The following is a 14,532-nucleotide window of genomic DNA, read 5'->3' as shown; positions in this document are numbered from 1 at the left end:
CTGCTTTCACACATCCGTTTTTTTCAGTGCGGCTCAATCTGGCTCAAAAACCTATGCAACGGATTGGGCGAAAAATTTTTTCCATGCGACCCGTCCGTTTTTTGATGGATGCGGCTTGATACTGAGCATGCGCAGGGCAAAAAAAACGCATCCGGCGGCCGGATGTGGTTTTTGCTGCAGGATGCCGCATCCGGCGTTCATAGGCTTGCATTGTAAATCGTGCCGGATCAAGCGCGATGCGTTTTTTTTTCGCCGCACAAAAAAACGTGCCAGGCAACGTTCCATCCGGCTACCGCATGTGCTAAATATGCCGCATCCGGCAAAAAATGGACGCAACGCAAGGCCATGCTGCACAATACGGTGCAAATGCAAGTCTATGGGGAAAAAACGCAACCGGCAGCAAAAAACCCCAAAACGGTTGCGTTTTCTCTGCAACGCGAAAAACTGATGTGTGAAAGCAGCCTTATGCTGACTGTGACCACTGTATAGAAAGTATATTATAGAATACTGTAATTGGTGTGTCCCAAGCTGCAGCGGAGGGTAGGTGATGTCTGTAGGGTGGGGCTGAAGCTTGGCTGATATATATTGTTGTCTTCTCTCTTCTTTACAGAGCACCCTACAGATAACCAATTCCAACTTCTATTCCATCAACGTAGACAGCCTTATAAGCCAAGTGCAGTACATGAACACGGTTATCGGCACGCAGCAGCAGACCAATGTGTCTGTCATCCAGCCGCTCAGCGAGAAACTGGTACAACTACCGCATTATTCTACTTTCTAATCACAATGTTCAGTTTACCATCTTAGGCCCTGTGCGCACACTGCATTTTTGCTGAGGTTTTGCTACTGGCTTTGCTGTAGAATTGGTGCAGGTTTTGTTCATAACCTTCCTGCAGTCCTTCCCCAACAAAGTCTATGAGAAATCCAAAATGTACACTGCATCTTTTTTCCTTAAAAGTTTTGCAGCAGAATTTCTGCATCAACAAGAAATAACATGTCACTTCTTTTCTGCGTTTTTCTGCATTTTTTTTCCACTGTATTTTGCCATTGACAATGTTACAAAACCGCAGGCAAAAACGCGGTAAATCCGCACCAAAACCACAGTAACATTGCATGCGTTTTTGGTGCGGATGCACCCTGCTCAGAGCAGATCAAAGTGCGCTCGCTCAGGACCTGAATGCCGGAAAGTGTGGATGACGTCGGACCAGTCATGCACCGTGGCTAGAGAAGGAAAACAAAGATGGCCGAAAGAGGCAGCACCGGACAACGGAGACGCCCATTAGGCTGGTTTCACACTACGTTTATTTAACATGCGTCAGGAACGTTTTTTTGCTGCAAAAGCGGATCCTGCTTTTACAGCAAAAAACGCATGCAAACGCATCTGTTATTTTGCAGGATCCTGTCACTGGATGTTTAGGGGCGGGCATTGGAGTCATGTGAGGGGAACTAGACTGGGAGCCGGCTTCTGACAGCTGCAGACGCTGGTAACCAAGGTAAACATCGGCCTTGGATACCCGATATTTATCTTGGTTACGAGTTTCTGCAGCTGCTAGGAGCAGGGCTGTCTGCACGCGTAACCAATGTAAACATCGGGTAACTAAGATAAGTGGTTACGCGATATTTACCTTGGTTACGAGTGTCCGCAGCTCTCAGGTGGGGGAGAGAGGGAGGGGAGGAAGGGGGAAAGACAGAGATAGAGAGGGTGAGGGAGGGAGGAGGAGAGAGAGACAGATCACGCGAGACTGGTTCTGGGCATGCTCAGTACTTTCTGGGCATGCTCAGTACAAAAGCAGGATCCTGTCTATCAGCATGCCAGCGTTCACCTGCGTTTGCGTGCTGTTTAGTCAGGATCCGGTGATTTGCAGTATTTGGATGCAGCTCAAAAACGCTGCAAGTAGCGTTTTTGAAACATGTTAAAAAACTGCAAGTCACTGGATCCTCACTATAACGCACGCAAACGCAGGTGAACGCATGTTAACGCGAGTCCATTGCAAATGCATTGAAATGAAAACGCATTTGCACTGGATCCGCTTTTCCGCTAAAAAAACGTTATGGACGGATGTTAAATAAACGTAGTGTGAAACCAGCCTTAGGCCCACAGCATGACCGTTAGGTAAGTATTATAAAGTGGTGGTGGTGGTACAGGTACACAAGTTGAACTGTTGGTATAAGAAAGATGTCGGTGGTGAGACAGATAAAAAGACAGACGTGGGGGAAAGAGAGAGACAGACAGAGACTGGGAGAGAGACACAGACACTGAAAAATAAATATATATAATATGGAGATATATATTTGTTCTTATAGTTCATACCAATAATTTGCATCATATCCAGCTGCATAATCCACACTGCTTCTCTAAGGAGTAATTTCCTTTGCCAGTCTCCATCCTTTCAATGACATAGAAAGTACATTTTTTTTTTTCTTTAGTTGAACTGGCAGAAAATGTTTTACTGTTAAAGAAAAAGTGCAGTTTTCTTTGTCGCTCCATTGGGAGACCCAGACAATTGGGTGTATAGCTACTGCCTCCGGAGGCCACACAAAGTATTACACTTTAAAAAGTGTAACCCCTCCCCTCTGCCTATACACCCTCCCGTGCATCACGGGCCCATCAGTTTTATGCTTTGTGTTGAAGGAGGCACACATGCACACAAGCTCCACATTTTAGTCAGCAGCAGCTGCTGATTGTATCGGATGGAAGAAAAGAGGGCCCCCCACAGGGCCCCTGGCATGCTCCCTTCTCACCCCACTGAGTCGGCGGTGCTGTTAAGGTTGAGGTACCCATTGCGGGTACAGAGGCTGGAGCCCACATGCCGTTTTCCTTCCCCATCCCTTAGGGGCTCTGGGAGAAGTGGGATCCTAACCGGTCATCCAGGCACTGGGACCGGGCTCCATCCGCAGCCCCTGGGGGAATCTGACGGACAGGAGACTGGATATCATCAGGGACAGGGCCCTGCATCCATAAGGTACTCTGTGTCCCCTTAGGGACGGTACATGCAGCGCCTGTGTTACAGACGCCGCAGCGGCTCCTGTGTGGTTTGTGAGACCGGGACTACCGTGCCGACCGCGCCTGTTTGCCGGCCGCGTTTTTAACTTTAGTCCCCGGCTTTTACGGCCTAGTACCATATACTCCCGCCCCCGGGCCTGCCAGTCAGGGGTAAGGGCGGGATGGCCGACTGGACGTCGGCAGTGAGGGCTGGAGCATACTTTGGTATCCTCCTCCCCCCTCACTGAGCACTGTGGGGCACCAGTTTCCCGCACTTTATTAGGCACGCCCACGGCTCCATCCTCCCCTCAGAACGCTGGCAGCCATTGTTATAATCACTTCTGCCGGTGGGGGTTTTCAGAACGGGCTCCGCAGTTCTGGGAGAAGTGGGATCCTAACCGGTCGCCGGTACTGGGACCGGGCTCCCTCCGCAGCCCCTGGGGGAATCTGACGGACAGGAGGCTGGATATCATCAGGGACAGAGCCCTGCATCCATGAGGTACTCTGTGTCCCCTTGGGGACGGTGCATGCAGCGCCTGTGTTACAGACGCCGCAGCGGCTGCTGTGTGGTTTGTGAGCCGGGACTACCGCGCCGACCGCGCCTGTTGGCCGGCCGCGCTTTTAACTTTAGTCCCCGGCTTTTGCGGCCTAGTACATGTACTCCCGCCCCCGGGCCTGCCAGTCAGTCACTTCTGCCGGTGGAGGATTTCAGAATGAGCTCTGCAGCTCTGGGAGTCCCAGGCAGGGAATCTGGTGGACACACCACCGCTTGGGGCGGTTGGTAAGCCACACCAGTTGTCATATTATATTATATTTGTATACATTTTCTCTATTCGGCAGCATTATTTGCTTTTGGCTATATCTCTAAGAGGAGACAACAGCATGTCGTCCGCAGAAAGCAAGGGTGCCAAGGCACAGGCTTATTTCTTCATCGTTCCTATGGGAGACCCAGACCATGGGTGTATAGCTACTGCTGGACCCGCTTTTCTTCCAAATCTTTGATCCAGAAGGAAAAATCAAAATCAGAGAATGCATGTGTGTGTGTGATCCTCCTGAAACACAAAGCATTGAACTGGCTAGGACTGGCTAGCAGGGGGTGTATATGCTAGGAGGGAGGAGCTACACGTTTTGAGTGTAGTAACTTTGTGTGTCCTCCGGGGCTCCCGGCATGTCCCTTCTCACCCCACTGTGTCGGCGGTGCTGTTAAGGTTGATTTTCCAAGGCTGGAGCCTTCTCATGCCACGCTCCTTCACTATCCCATGCTGGGGCTCTGGCTTGAAGTGGGAGCCAACACGGTTCTCACTGCTTTGCAGGAGACCGGTCTCCATCCGCAGCCCTTTTGCAGGATCCTGCTGGACGGAGCTATCACCCCCCAGGCTCACAAGCTAAGTATATGAGACGTTATTACCACAGAAGTGGTCTTTCCAGGGGTCCTGTATATTTCTTTATTGGGGGAGTGTGTTTTATGTTTTGTGTTAACGTTTCCGGCCGGTTCTCCAGTTTTCACTGGAGAACCGCGCCGATGGTGCCTGCACGCCGGCCGCATGTTTTACTCTAGGCCCCGGCTTTGCCTGAGGCCTAGTTTCGGTTTCCACTGTCTCTGCATGTCAGTCAGGCAGAGGGACAGTGTGGCTCCGCCCAGCGGCTGTGCAGCATAGGGAAGGGACACTCCTCACTGAGGAAGGATTCCCTCCCCTGGCTACCTCATTTGCCGCTCTCAGAGTAGGCCCCACCCCCTCTCCTCGCTCCGGTCGCCATTTTCTCAGCGTTCTCTGTGCCTGCACAGGCACAGAGATTCCACGCTGTGACAGGTGGGGGCCTGGGCTGAGGGATAGAGGGCACAGACATGTCTGTTTAAACGATCTGGCAGCCACAACCTCCAGTTTGTGCAGCTGCTTATTTTATCTGTTTATATATGCTGGGGGCCATTCTAAGAGCCCCCACCTCTGCAGCATGTCTCACAGAGCGAGGCTGCAGGCTGTTTTTATTATCCACTGCAGGTAGTCTCGTACGGCTGTACCGAGCTCATAACCACTGTGGCCCCTCAGCTTGGAGGCTCATTAGTGGTCCCTCCAGCTGCTCCGGCTTCGGTGGCTGACCCCTGGTTTGGCTGGAATCCTCCAGGGGTCGGCTGTCCCGGCATCTGCTGAGCATGCAGCCCCCTTCTCAGGGCGTTTTCTGCTACAGCTCGCTCAGCAAAGCTCACAGAGGACTCTCCTTCTGGTCTCAGACCCCGTCCTCCTGACAGGGAGACGCAGGGTCCCCTGTCCTCCCCGTCCCGCAGCTCTGATTACGAGCTGACTCACTGGACGAGGAGGATGTCTCTACCAGGGGCTCGGACGCCACTTTATGTACCATTTGATCCGTCCGTAGGTGACGCAGATGCTAATGATTGGATTGCGTCCATTATACTTGTACTGGACCTCCATCCGCCTGTATCAGGGGAGTATTCCCCGCTGGCAGAAAGGCATCAGTATACCTTTAACAGGACAAGGAGTGTGTTCCTTAACCACTCCAGTTTTCAGCCCACTGTGTCCAAGCCCACAGCCTGTCCTGTCAGACCCCAAAGCGGGGAATGGTTCTAACACGTCTCCGTTCAGTGGGGGCGGGATTATATCTCCCATGGCTACAGGATGGAATTCTGTCCACCCGCCAAACAGATTTTTTCTGTCAACTCCTCCCGGCTCCAAGGCCGCCGCCTTCTCACAGGCCGTGGCATTTCTTGCAGGCCAATGGAGTAATTGTACCGGTTCCCGACTGGGAACGGTTCTGAGATTTTGCTTAAATCTAATCCTAGTCCCCGAAGAGGGCGGTGCCTTCCGACCTGGATCTTTAGCTTTTCAAGCATGGTCAGGTGTGGCGTTTTCACATGGAGTCTCGGTCTTGTTCCGTGTGTTTTTCACCGGATCAATCAAGAACCCAAGGAGATTCCCTAGCACCCATCGGCATCAGAGATGCCTATCTGCAGGGGTCAATCGCAGTTTCACTCCAGCGTTGACTACGTTCTGCAATCGGAGTGGTCCAATTCGTGGCTCTTCCCTTGGGGTTAGCCACGGCCCCTCGAGTATTCTCATTGGGGCAGCTGTGATTAGGGTCCTGCACCCCTAGGGATTGGCAGTGATCTTTTGCCCTGGACGGCCTTCTTGTCGGGGCTTCATCCAGTGCAGACTCTTAGCACAGTGCTTCGCTCACTCTCGCCACTCTAACCTATTCGGGTGGCTTGTCATCCTGTCCAAGTCCACTCTGACTTCGAACCAGAGGTTCTCAGGAACGCAATTCAAGGCTCTGTCGGCACTTGTGAAGCTGCTCTTAGTCGATCAGTAGTCCCTCCGCTGGCGGTCGACGTCGTTCTATCAGACACCAAATACAGGTGCTGGTCAGACGGTGGCGTCAATGGAAGCGATTCCTTGCCCAGTTTCTCCTGCGTCCTCTGGGACTGGATGTTTTCCGCTGTACACGCGAATTCCCTCCTCCCACGGGGTGGTGGCTTCGCCACTGACCAGGGGCTCGTTTCAGTGGTGGCTTCGGCCACTCTGTCTCAGGGACGCTCCTTCCTGGCCCCGTCCCGGGTGATCCTCACCAGGATGCTGGTCTTTCCGCCTTGGGAGCAGTATATCTCCACCGTGGAGCGCAGGGCGCTTGGACTCTGTCCGAATCAGCCCTCTGGATCAATGTGCTGGAAATCAGAGCTGTATTTCTAGCTCTCTAAGCCTTCACCATCTGTTGGCGGCTAGGCACATCGAGTCCAGTCGGACAACGTGACAGCGTTTTCCTACATCAACTTCCAGGGCGGGACACTCAGCCGCCTGGCAATCTTGGCGGCTCAACATTCTTCAGTGGACAAGGGACTCCTAGTCCACCGTATCCGCAGCCCACATCCTAGATGTGAAAACTGCGAGGCAGACGATTTCAGCTGTCCAACCGTGGTCCACAATCCTCAGGTTTTGCGGTAGACACACTGGTTCATGTTTGATCCCAGCTTCGTCTCTTTACGTATTTCACCCTCTACCTCTTGTCCAGAGTCCTGCGCAAGATCAGTAAAGGGGGCCGTCGGGTCATTCTCATACTCCAGACTGACCCAGGCAGGCTTGGTACTCTGACCTGCTCCTTCTGTCCGTTGGGTTGCCATGGCATCTTCCGGACCGTCCAGACCTTTTCTCAAAAGGTCCGTTTTTTCCGTCAGAATTCTGGATTCTCAGATTGACGGCGTAGCTCTTGAGTCCTGGATCTTGGCGACTTCTGGTATCCTTCCTGAAGTCATCTCCGCTATGACTCGAGCTCCAAAATGTCTTTTGACCTTTTTGGCCTTGCCGACCCTCCTGTCCCTTCCACAGTCCGGTCTACAGCTAGGACTATCCCTCATTAAGGGACAGGTCTCGGCTCTGTCAGTATGTGCCAGCGGCGTATCGTCCGGCTGGCTCCAGTGCGCTCCTTTAAGGGCGCATCTCACATCATTCCGCCTTTCCGGCGGCCTATGGAGCCCTGGGACCTTAATCCGGTCCTCCCGGTTCCCGGAAACCCCCCTTTGCGCCTCTTAGGGAGGTTTCTTTGTTTCATCTTTCTAGTGGCTATAATTTCCCGCCAGAGAGTTCTGGCTGCACTCTCTCGGAGTCACCCCCTTTTTTGGTCTTTTGCATCAAGACAAGGTGGTCTCCGTCCGACTCCGGACTTTTTTCCCTAAGGTGGTTACTGCTTCCACCTTATCCGGGGCAATTTCCCTGCCTTCCTTTTTGTCCGGCTCCTGTTCATCGCTTCGGATCTATGTGTCTCGCACCGCCGTTATTAGGCGGTGCACCTCTCTCTGGTGCTGACTGCTAGTCAGCGTAGCGGTCTCTCGGCATCTACGCCGACCCTGGTTCGTTGGCTTAGGTCGGCCATTTCCGAGACCTACAAGTGTACTCAAGTGCCTTCCCCACCGGGGATCAGAGCACATTTGATCAGACCTGTCAGTGCCTTTTGGGCTTTCAGGCACCAGGCTACGGCTCAGTAGGTCTGTCAGACTGCAGCTCGAATTAGTCTGCATACTTTTTCGAAGCACTACCCAAGGCATGCTCATGCTTTGGCAGACGCGGGCTTGGGCAGACGCATCTTTCCGGCGTCTGTCGCCCATTTGTGAAGTTAGGTTTTGCCTGCTTCTCAGTTGTCTGTTTATTCCCACCCATGGACTGCTTTAGAACGTCCCATGGTCTGGGTCTCCCATAGGAACGATGAAGAAAAGAGAATTTTGTTACTTACCGTAAATTCTTTTTCTTATAGTTCCGTCATGGGAGACCCAGACCATGGGTGTATAGCTACTGCCCCCGGAGGACACACAAAGTTACTACACTCAAAACGTGTAGCTCCTCCCTCCTAGCATATACACCCCCTGCTAGCCAGTCCTAGCCAGTTTAGTGCAAAAGCTGAAGGAGGACATCCACCCACAAGAAGAGACAGAGTAAAATCCGGAAGAACCGGAACCTCTGTCTACAACAATAACAGTCGGTGAAGACACACGGAACAAAAAACCTGCCAACAGGCAATAGGGAGGGTGCTGGGTCTCCCATGACGGAACTATAAGAAAAAGAATTTACGGTAAGTAACAAAATTCTCTTTTTTTCAACCTGTACCTCTTGTGCGGCTATGTTACCTGCAGGTTCCACCTACCCTCATTGTGACAATGCTAGGCCCCTGTGGCACTCACTCAGCCAGAGCCTCCGGCACTGGTGGGACCCTCGGCTCAGGTGGTACCGCCGGTTTCCACTGCACAGATGGAAGGGACAGAGTTTACAATTTTGACTGAGAAACTCTCTGAGTCGCTTCACATTCCATGGCTCAGTCTATGGACAGATGGTCTGCTAAGATACTAGAAGCTTGGCAGTCCAGACCGGTAACACAGGGCCAGGGCACTGTGAGTTCATCGTCCCCAGGCCCCTCTCGGTCGGTACAGCAAAGGGCTCCTGGGGTGGCACCCAGATCCCACGGTGAGAACTCCGACACGGACCGCAGCCTCAGACAGGCTAAGCGGGCTTGCTGGGAACCTTCCCCGGCTGCATCACGCGGTTCGGGGTCTCAGCATGAGGACCCTCTGGAGGATGAAGTGGAGGTCGCAGCTCAGGGCTCTGATCCTGACGTTGCTCTCAATCTGGATACACCTGAAGGGGACGCCATAGTAAATGACCTTTATAACGTCCATCAACCAGGTGCTAGTCCTTCTCCCCCAACTCCACCTATAGAGGAGTCGGCTTCACAGTAGGAGAAACACCAGTGTAGGTTTCCCAAACGTACCCGGAGTGCGTTTTTTCGATCACTCTAACTTCAGAGATGCTGTCCAGAAGCACAGAGCATTTACGGACAAGCGCTTTACTATGCGCCTTAATGACACACGTTACCCTTTCCCCCCCTGACGTAGTTAAGGGTTGGGCTCAGTGTCCCAAGGTGGATCCTCCAGTTTCCAGACTGGCGGCTAGATCCGTAGTATTAGTGGCAGATGGTTCATCGCTCAAGGATGCCACTGACAGGCAAATAGAGCTCATGATGAAATCCATCTATGAAGCCATAGGCGCGTCTTTTGCTCCGGCCTTCGCAGTCGAGCGGGCACTCCAAGCTGTCTCAGCTTGTCTGTCTGAGACTAATGCGGTCGCACGTACCTCTGCTCCGCAGGTTGTGTCTTTAACTTCTCAGGCGTCGGCTTTTTCGTCCTACGCCATGAACGCCGTCCTGGACTCTGCGAGCCGTACAGCGGTAGCATCCGCCAATTCGGTGGCAGTCCGCAGGGCCATGTGGCTACGCGAATGGAAGGTAGACTCTGCTTCCAAGAAGTTCTTAACCGGTTTGCCATTTTCTGGCGACCGTTTGTTTGGCGAGCAATTGGATGAAAAACCGATGGGTGAGAGACATTCCGTCTCACGGTTACAGGATAGAGCTCAGCTCTCAGCTCTCGTCCTCCGACTCGTTTCTGCACATGGAGTTGTGATCCCCATTCCGCTTCAAGAACGTGGTCGCGGTCTTTACTCCAACTTGTTCGGGGTACCAAAAAAGGACGGATCATTCCGGTCCGTTTCCGGGCCTCATTCTGCTCAACAGACACGTGAGAACCAGACGGTTTCGGATGGAATCTCTCCGCTCAGTCATCGCTTCGATGTCCCAGGGAGTCTTCCTAGCATCAATCGACATCAGGGATGCTTATCTCCATGTGCCGATTACACCAGAGCATCAATGCTCCCGGTGTGTCGCCATCCGGGTCGAACACTTTCAGCTCGTGACTCTGCCTTTCGGCCTGGCGACAGTCCCACGGGTCTTCACCAAGGTCAGGGCATCAGTGGCGATGGGCCTACACTCTCAGGGACACTCGGTGATCCCTTACTTAGACGATCTCCTAAGTCAAGGCACCCTCACGGGTGGCACGTCAACACAGCCTGAACATTGTTTTGGAGACTCTCCAGAGGTTCGGGTGGATCATCAATTTCCCAAAGTAAAAATTGACACCGACCCAATCACTGACTTACCTCGGGATGGAGTTCATTCTCTCTCAGAGATAGTGAAGCTACCGCTGGACAAACAGCGTTCGCTGCAGACAGGGGTGCACTTTCTCCTTCGGGCCCAGTCTCACCCCTTGAGGCGCCTCACGCGCTTCCTAGGGAAGATGGTGGCAGCAATGGAGGCAGTTCCCCTTGCGCAGTTTCATCTACGTCCACTCCAATGGCACATTCTCCGCAAATGGGACAGGAGGTCGACGTCCCTAGACAGGAACGTCTCTCTTTCACTGGCAGACAAAACCTCTCCTCAGTGGTGGCTTCTTCCCACTTCTTGGTCGAAAGAAAAGTCCTTCCTGCTCCCATCCTGGGCTATGGTCACGACGGACGAGAGCTTGTCAGGGTGGACAGCGGTCTTCCTCCACCACAGGGCTCAGGGAACCTGGACTCTGACAGAGTCCTCCCTTCAGATCAATGTTCTGGAGATAAGGGCAGTGTAGCTAGCCCTAAAGTCGTTCCAGCGGTGGCTGGACGGCAGGCAGATCCGGATACAGTCGGACGATGCCACGGCGGTCGCGTACATCAACCACCAGCACAGAGCGCTGGCGGCGGACGCATCAGTTCAGGTCTGGTCGCAATTTCGACTGCCTTATGTATTTCCTCCTCTGGCGCTGCTGCCCAGAGTGTTACTCAAGATCGGGTCCGACTGCCGCCGCGCCATCCTCGTCGCTCCAGACTGGCCGAGGAGGTCGTGATACCTGGATCTGTGGCACCTCACGGTGGGTCGACCGTGGGCACTCCCGGACCGACCAGACTTGCTGTCTTAAGGGCCATTTTCCATCTGAATTCTGCGGTCTTCAACCTGACTGGGTGGCCATTGAGTTCTGGCTCTTAGCGTTCTCAGAGTTATCTCTATCACGCCTTTCGCAGAAGGTGGTCTTCCTAGTGGCAGGCACATCACTTCGGAGAGTGTCTGAGCTAGCAGCGCTGTCATGCAAGCCCCCTTCCTGGTGTTTCGCCAGGATGAAGTGGTTCTGCGTCCGGTCCCGGAATTCCTACTTAAGGTGGTATCCTCCATTTCTTCTCAATCAGGATATCTCCTTACCTTCTTTTGGCTCTCATCCAGTTCACAATTGTGAAAAGGACTGCACTTGTTAGATCTCGGGAGAACACTCCGGCTCTTCTTTTCGCACGCTGCGCCCCCGCGCCGTTCTGATGCGCTCTTTGTCCTGGTCACTGGCCAGCGTAAGGGGTCGCAGGCTTCCAAGTCAACCTTGGCTCGGTGGATCAAGGAACTGACCCTTGAAGCCTGCCGTTCTTCTGGGCTTCCGATTCCTTTAGAGCTGAAAGCCCATTCTACCAGAGCCGCAGAGGCATCCTGGGCATTGCGTCACCAGGCTACGGCTCAGCAGGTGTGTCAGCACTACCTGGTCGAGTCTGCACATTTCACGAAACACTATCAGGTTCATGCCTATGCTGTGGCAGATGCCAGCCTAGGTAGGCGAGTCCTTCAGGAGGTGGTTGCTCACCTGTAAGAGGAGGGCCGTTTCGGCTCTTTTTATTGAGATATTCTTTTACCCACCCAGGGACTGCTTTTGGACATCCCAATTGTCTGGGTCTCCCAATGGAGCGACAAAGAAGAAGGGAATTTTGTTTACTTACCGTAAATTCCTTTTCTTCTAGCTCCTATTGGGAGACCCAGCACCCGCCCCTGTGCCCTTCGGGCTGTTGTTCTTTTGTGTACACATGTTGTTCATGTTGAAGGGTTCTTTTGGTTCATGGTTTCAGTTCTCCGAACATCCTTCGGATTGAATTTACCTTAGACCAATTTATAAGTTCCTCCTTCCTGCTTTGGCACCAAAACTGATGGGCCCGTGATGCACGGGAGGGTGTATAGGCAGAGGGGAGGGGTTACACTTTTTAAAGTGTAATACTTTGTGTGGCCTCCGGAGGCAGTAGCTATACACCCAATTGTCTGGGTCTCCCAATAGGAGCTAGAAGAAAAGGAATTTACGGTAAGTAAACAAAATTCCCTTCTTTAGCATTATTATTCTGCAAATGTTCAGCTAGACGTCTTTTTAATTTTTAGGTGTTAATCTCAGCGTACATAGTTCATATTACAGGATGAACCAAAAATCACGTGCTACATGTTTTTAATTTGATCTGGGTATACATCTTTTAAACGCCACGGATTACAGTTTATGGATTTTAAAGGGATTATGTCACCAGGTTTTTGCTCCCCCATCTGAGAGCAGCATAACGTAGGGGCAGAGGCACTGATTCCAGTGATGTGTCACTTACTGAGCTGTTTGCTGTCATTTTGATAAAATCAATATTTTCTCTGCTGCCGATCTAGCAATTATACAATTATGCTCTCAGATTAGGTGGCAAAAACCTGGTGACAGATTCCCTTTAATCTTTAAATTTTATTTTATTTATTTCCTTCTTGCCTTTCCCACAGAGGAGTTAGTTTTAGGATATTCGCACAGTGTTTTGGGTTTTTTTCTTCAGAAAAATGAAATTGACTTTATCTTTTTAGTTTCGTGGAAAATGTAATGAAGAACAAAAACGCAATGTGTTTTGGAGAATTTCTGATCCTTCATCAATAGTTTATATAGAAGGATCAGAAGTGAACCGAACCACATTGCATTTTTGAACTTTCTTATTTTTCTATGCATTGTGAGAGCTTCTTTTTTATTTTTATTTATTTATTTTTTTTTTTGTTCCTTTTCATCATTACACTTGTGTGATCCATGCACCAGCTGGAGAGCTGGCTGGATTTTTTAAGTTTTTATTATTATTTATTTTTTTTTTTTTTTTTGTCTTTTACAAATAACCATCTGGAAGTTTTACTTTCCGCAGCTGTATACAAGGAGGATACCATTTTTATGTCTATAAAGTATAGAGAGGTTTCCCATAAACAAAGCCTATTTTAATTAATAAATCTTGAAATAATAATAGGTTCCACAATTATGTGTGTAGAATTGTTTGTGGGGAAAACCCCTTTTAATGATTAAAGTTTGGAAATGTATGTAACTGTGTAATATTCATCGTGTATTCCTGTGTATGGTTTATATGTGGGCCACAGACTATGGCACTACAATTCATGGGGCAAATAATAACCTTTTTATATTTCAGGTGAATTTCACAGTGAAGTTGGAATTGGGGGGAATCCTTTCTTATTTATAGTAAGTATATGGCTTCTTTTAAGAAAATTTATAGAACAGAACAGTATATGAGAATTTTTATATGAAACTGGGATGATGGATACTGGATATTCCTGGCAATTGTTTGTTAAAATTCGTAAAGTGGCCATACACATTTAAAAAAAAAAAAAAAAAAAAAAAGTCATAACCCCTTAGTGATGGAACCAAATTTATCCTTAATGCGGGCGTCACATGAGACGATCTATCGTGCGATGCATCGTCGGGGTCACGGTTTTCGTGACGCACATCTGGCATTGTTCACGACGTGGTCTCGTGTGACACCTCCGAGCGACGCAGAATCGTTCACAAATCGTCAGTCGTGTACACATCGCTTTTTAAAAAAATGTTTATTTTTCATGGCGCCGGTTGTTCATCGTACCTGGGGTAGCACACGTCGCTCCGTGTCACACCCCGGGAACGATGAACACAGTTTGCCTGCATCCCGCGGCACCCGCTGGCTAAGCGGAAGGAAGGAGGTGGGCGGGATGTTTACGTCCCGCTCATCTCCGCCCCTCTGCTTCTATTGGCCGGCGGCTGTCTGACGTCGCTGTGACGCCGAACGCCCCCCCCCCCTTCAGGAAGAGGATGTTCGCCGCCCACAGCGAGGTCGCTCTGCAGGTAAGTACGTGTGACGGCGGTTTAACGACTTTGTGCGACACGGGCAGCGATTTGCCCGTGACACACAAACGACAGGAGCAGGTACGATCGCTCGTGCAATCGCACGATAGATCGTATCGTGTGACGCCCGCATTACACCCAGGACAAATTTTACAATTCTGACCAGTGTAACTTTGAGAGGTTATAACTGTGGAACGCTACCCAGTGATTCTGAGATATTGTACTTAACGATAGTGGTAAATTTAGTACAATACTGTTTGTATTTATTTAGGAA

At 50.9% G+C, this 14,532-nt stretch overlaps 1 protein-coding gene across 1 annotated transcript in view; it reads left to right on the top strand.

Annotated features, from left to right (window-relative positions):
* TMEM106C (transmembrane protein 106C) overlaps window positions 1-14,532 on the top strand; it is a 73,100-nt gene that overhangs the window by 25,231 nt on the left and 33,337 nt on the right. The window contains exons 5-6 of the mRNA XM_075337154.1: window positions 611-751; window positions 13,573-13,622. Coding sequence (XP_075193269.1) covers window positions 611-751; window positions 13,573-13,622 — 191 coding nt within the window. The remainder of the gene's footprint in view (window positions 1-610; window positions 752-13,572; window positions 13,623-14,532) is intronic.

The sequence above is a fragment of the Anomaloglossus baeobatrachus genome, chromosome 2 (genome assembly GCF_048569485.1).
Source record: "Anomaloglossus baeobatrachus isolate aAnoBae1 chromosome 2, aAnoBae1.hap1, whole genome shotgun sequence".
NCBI classification, from domain to species: Eukaryota; Metazoa; Chordata; class Amphibia; order Anura; family Aromobatidae; genus Anomaloglossus; species Anomaloglossus baeobatrachus.
This window is presented reverse-complemented; position numbering and strand designations above follow the sequence as displayed.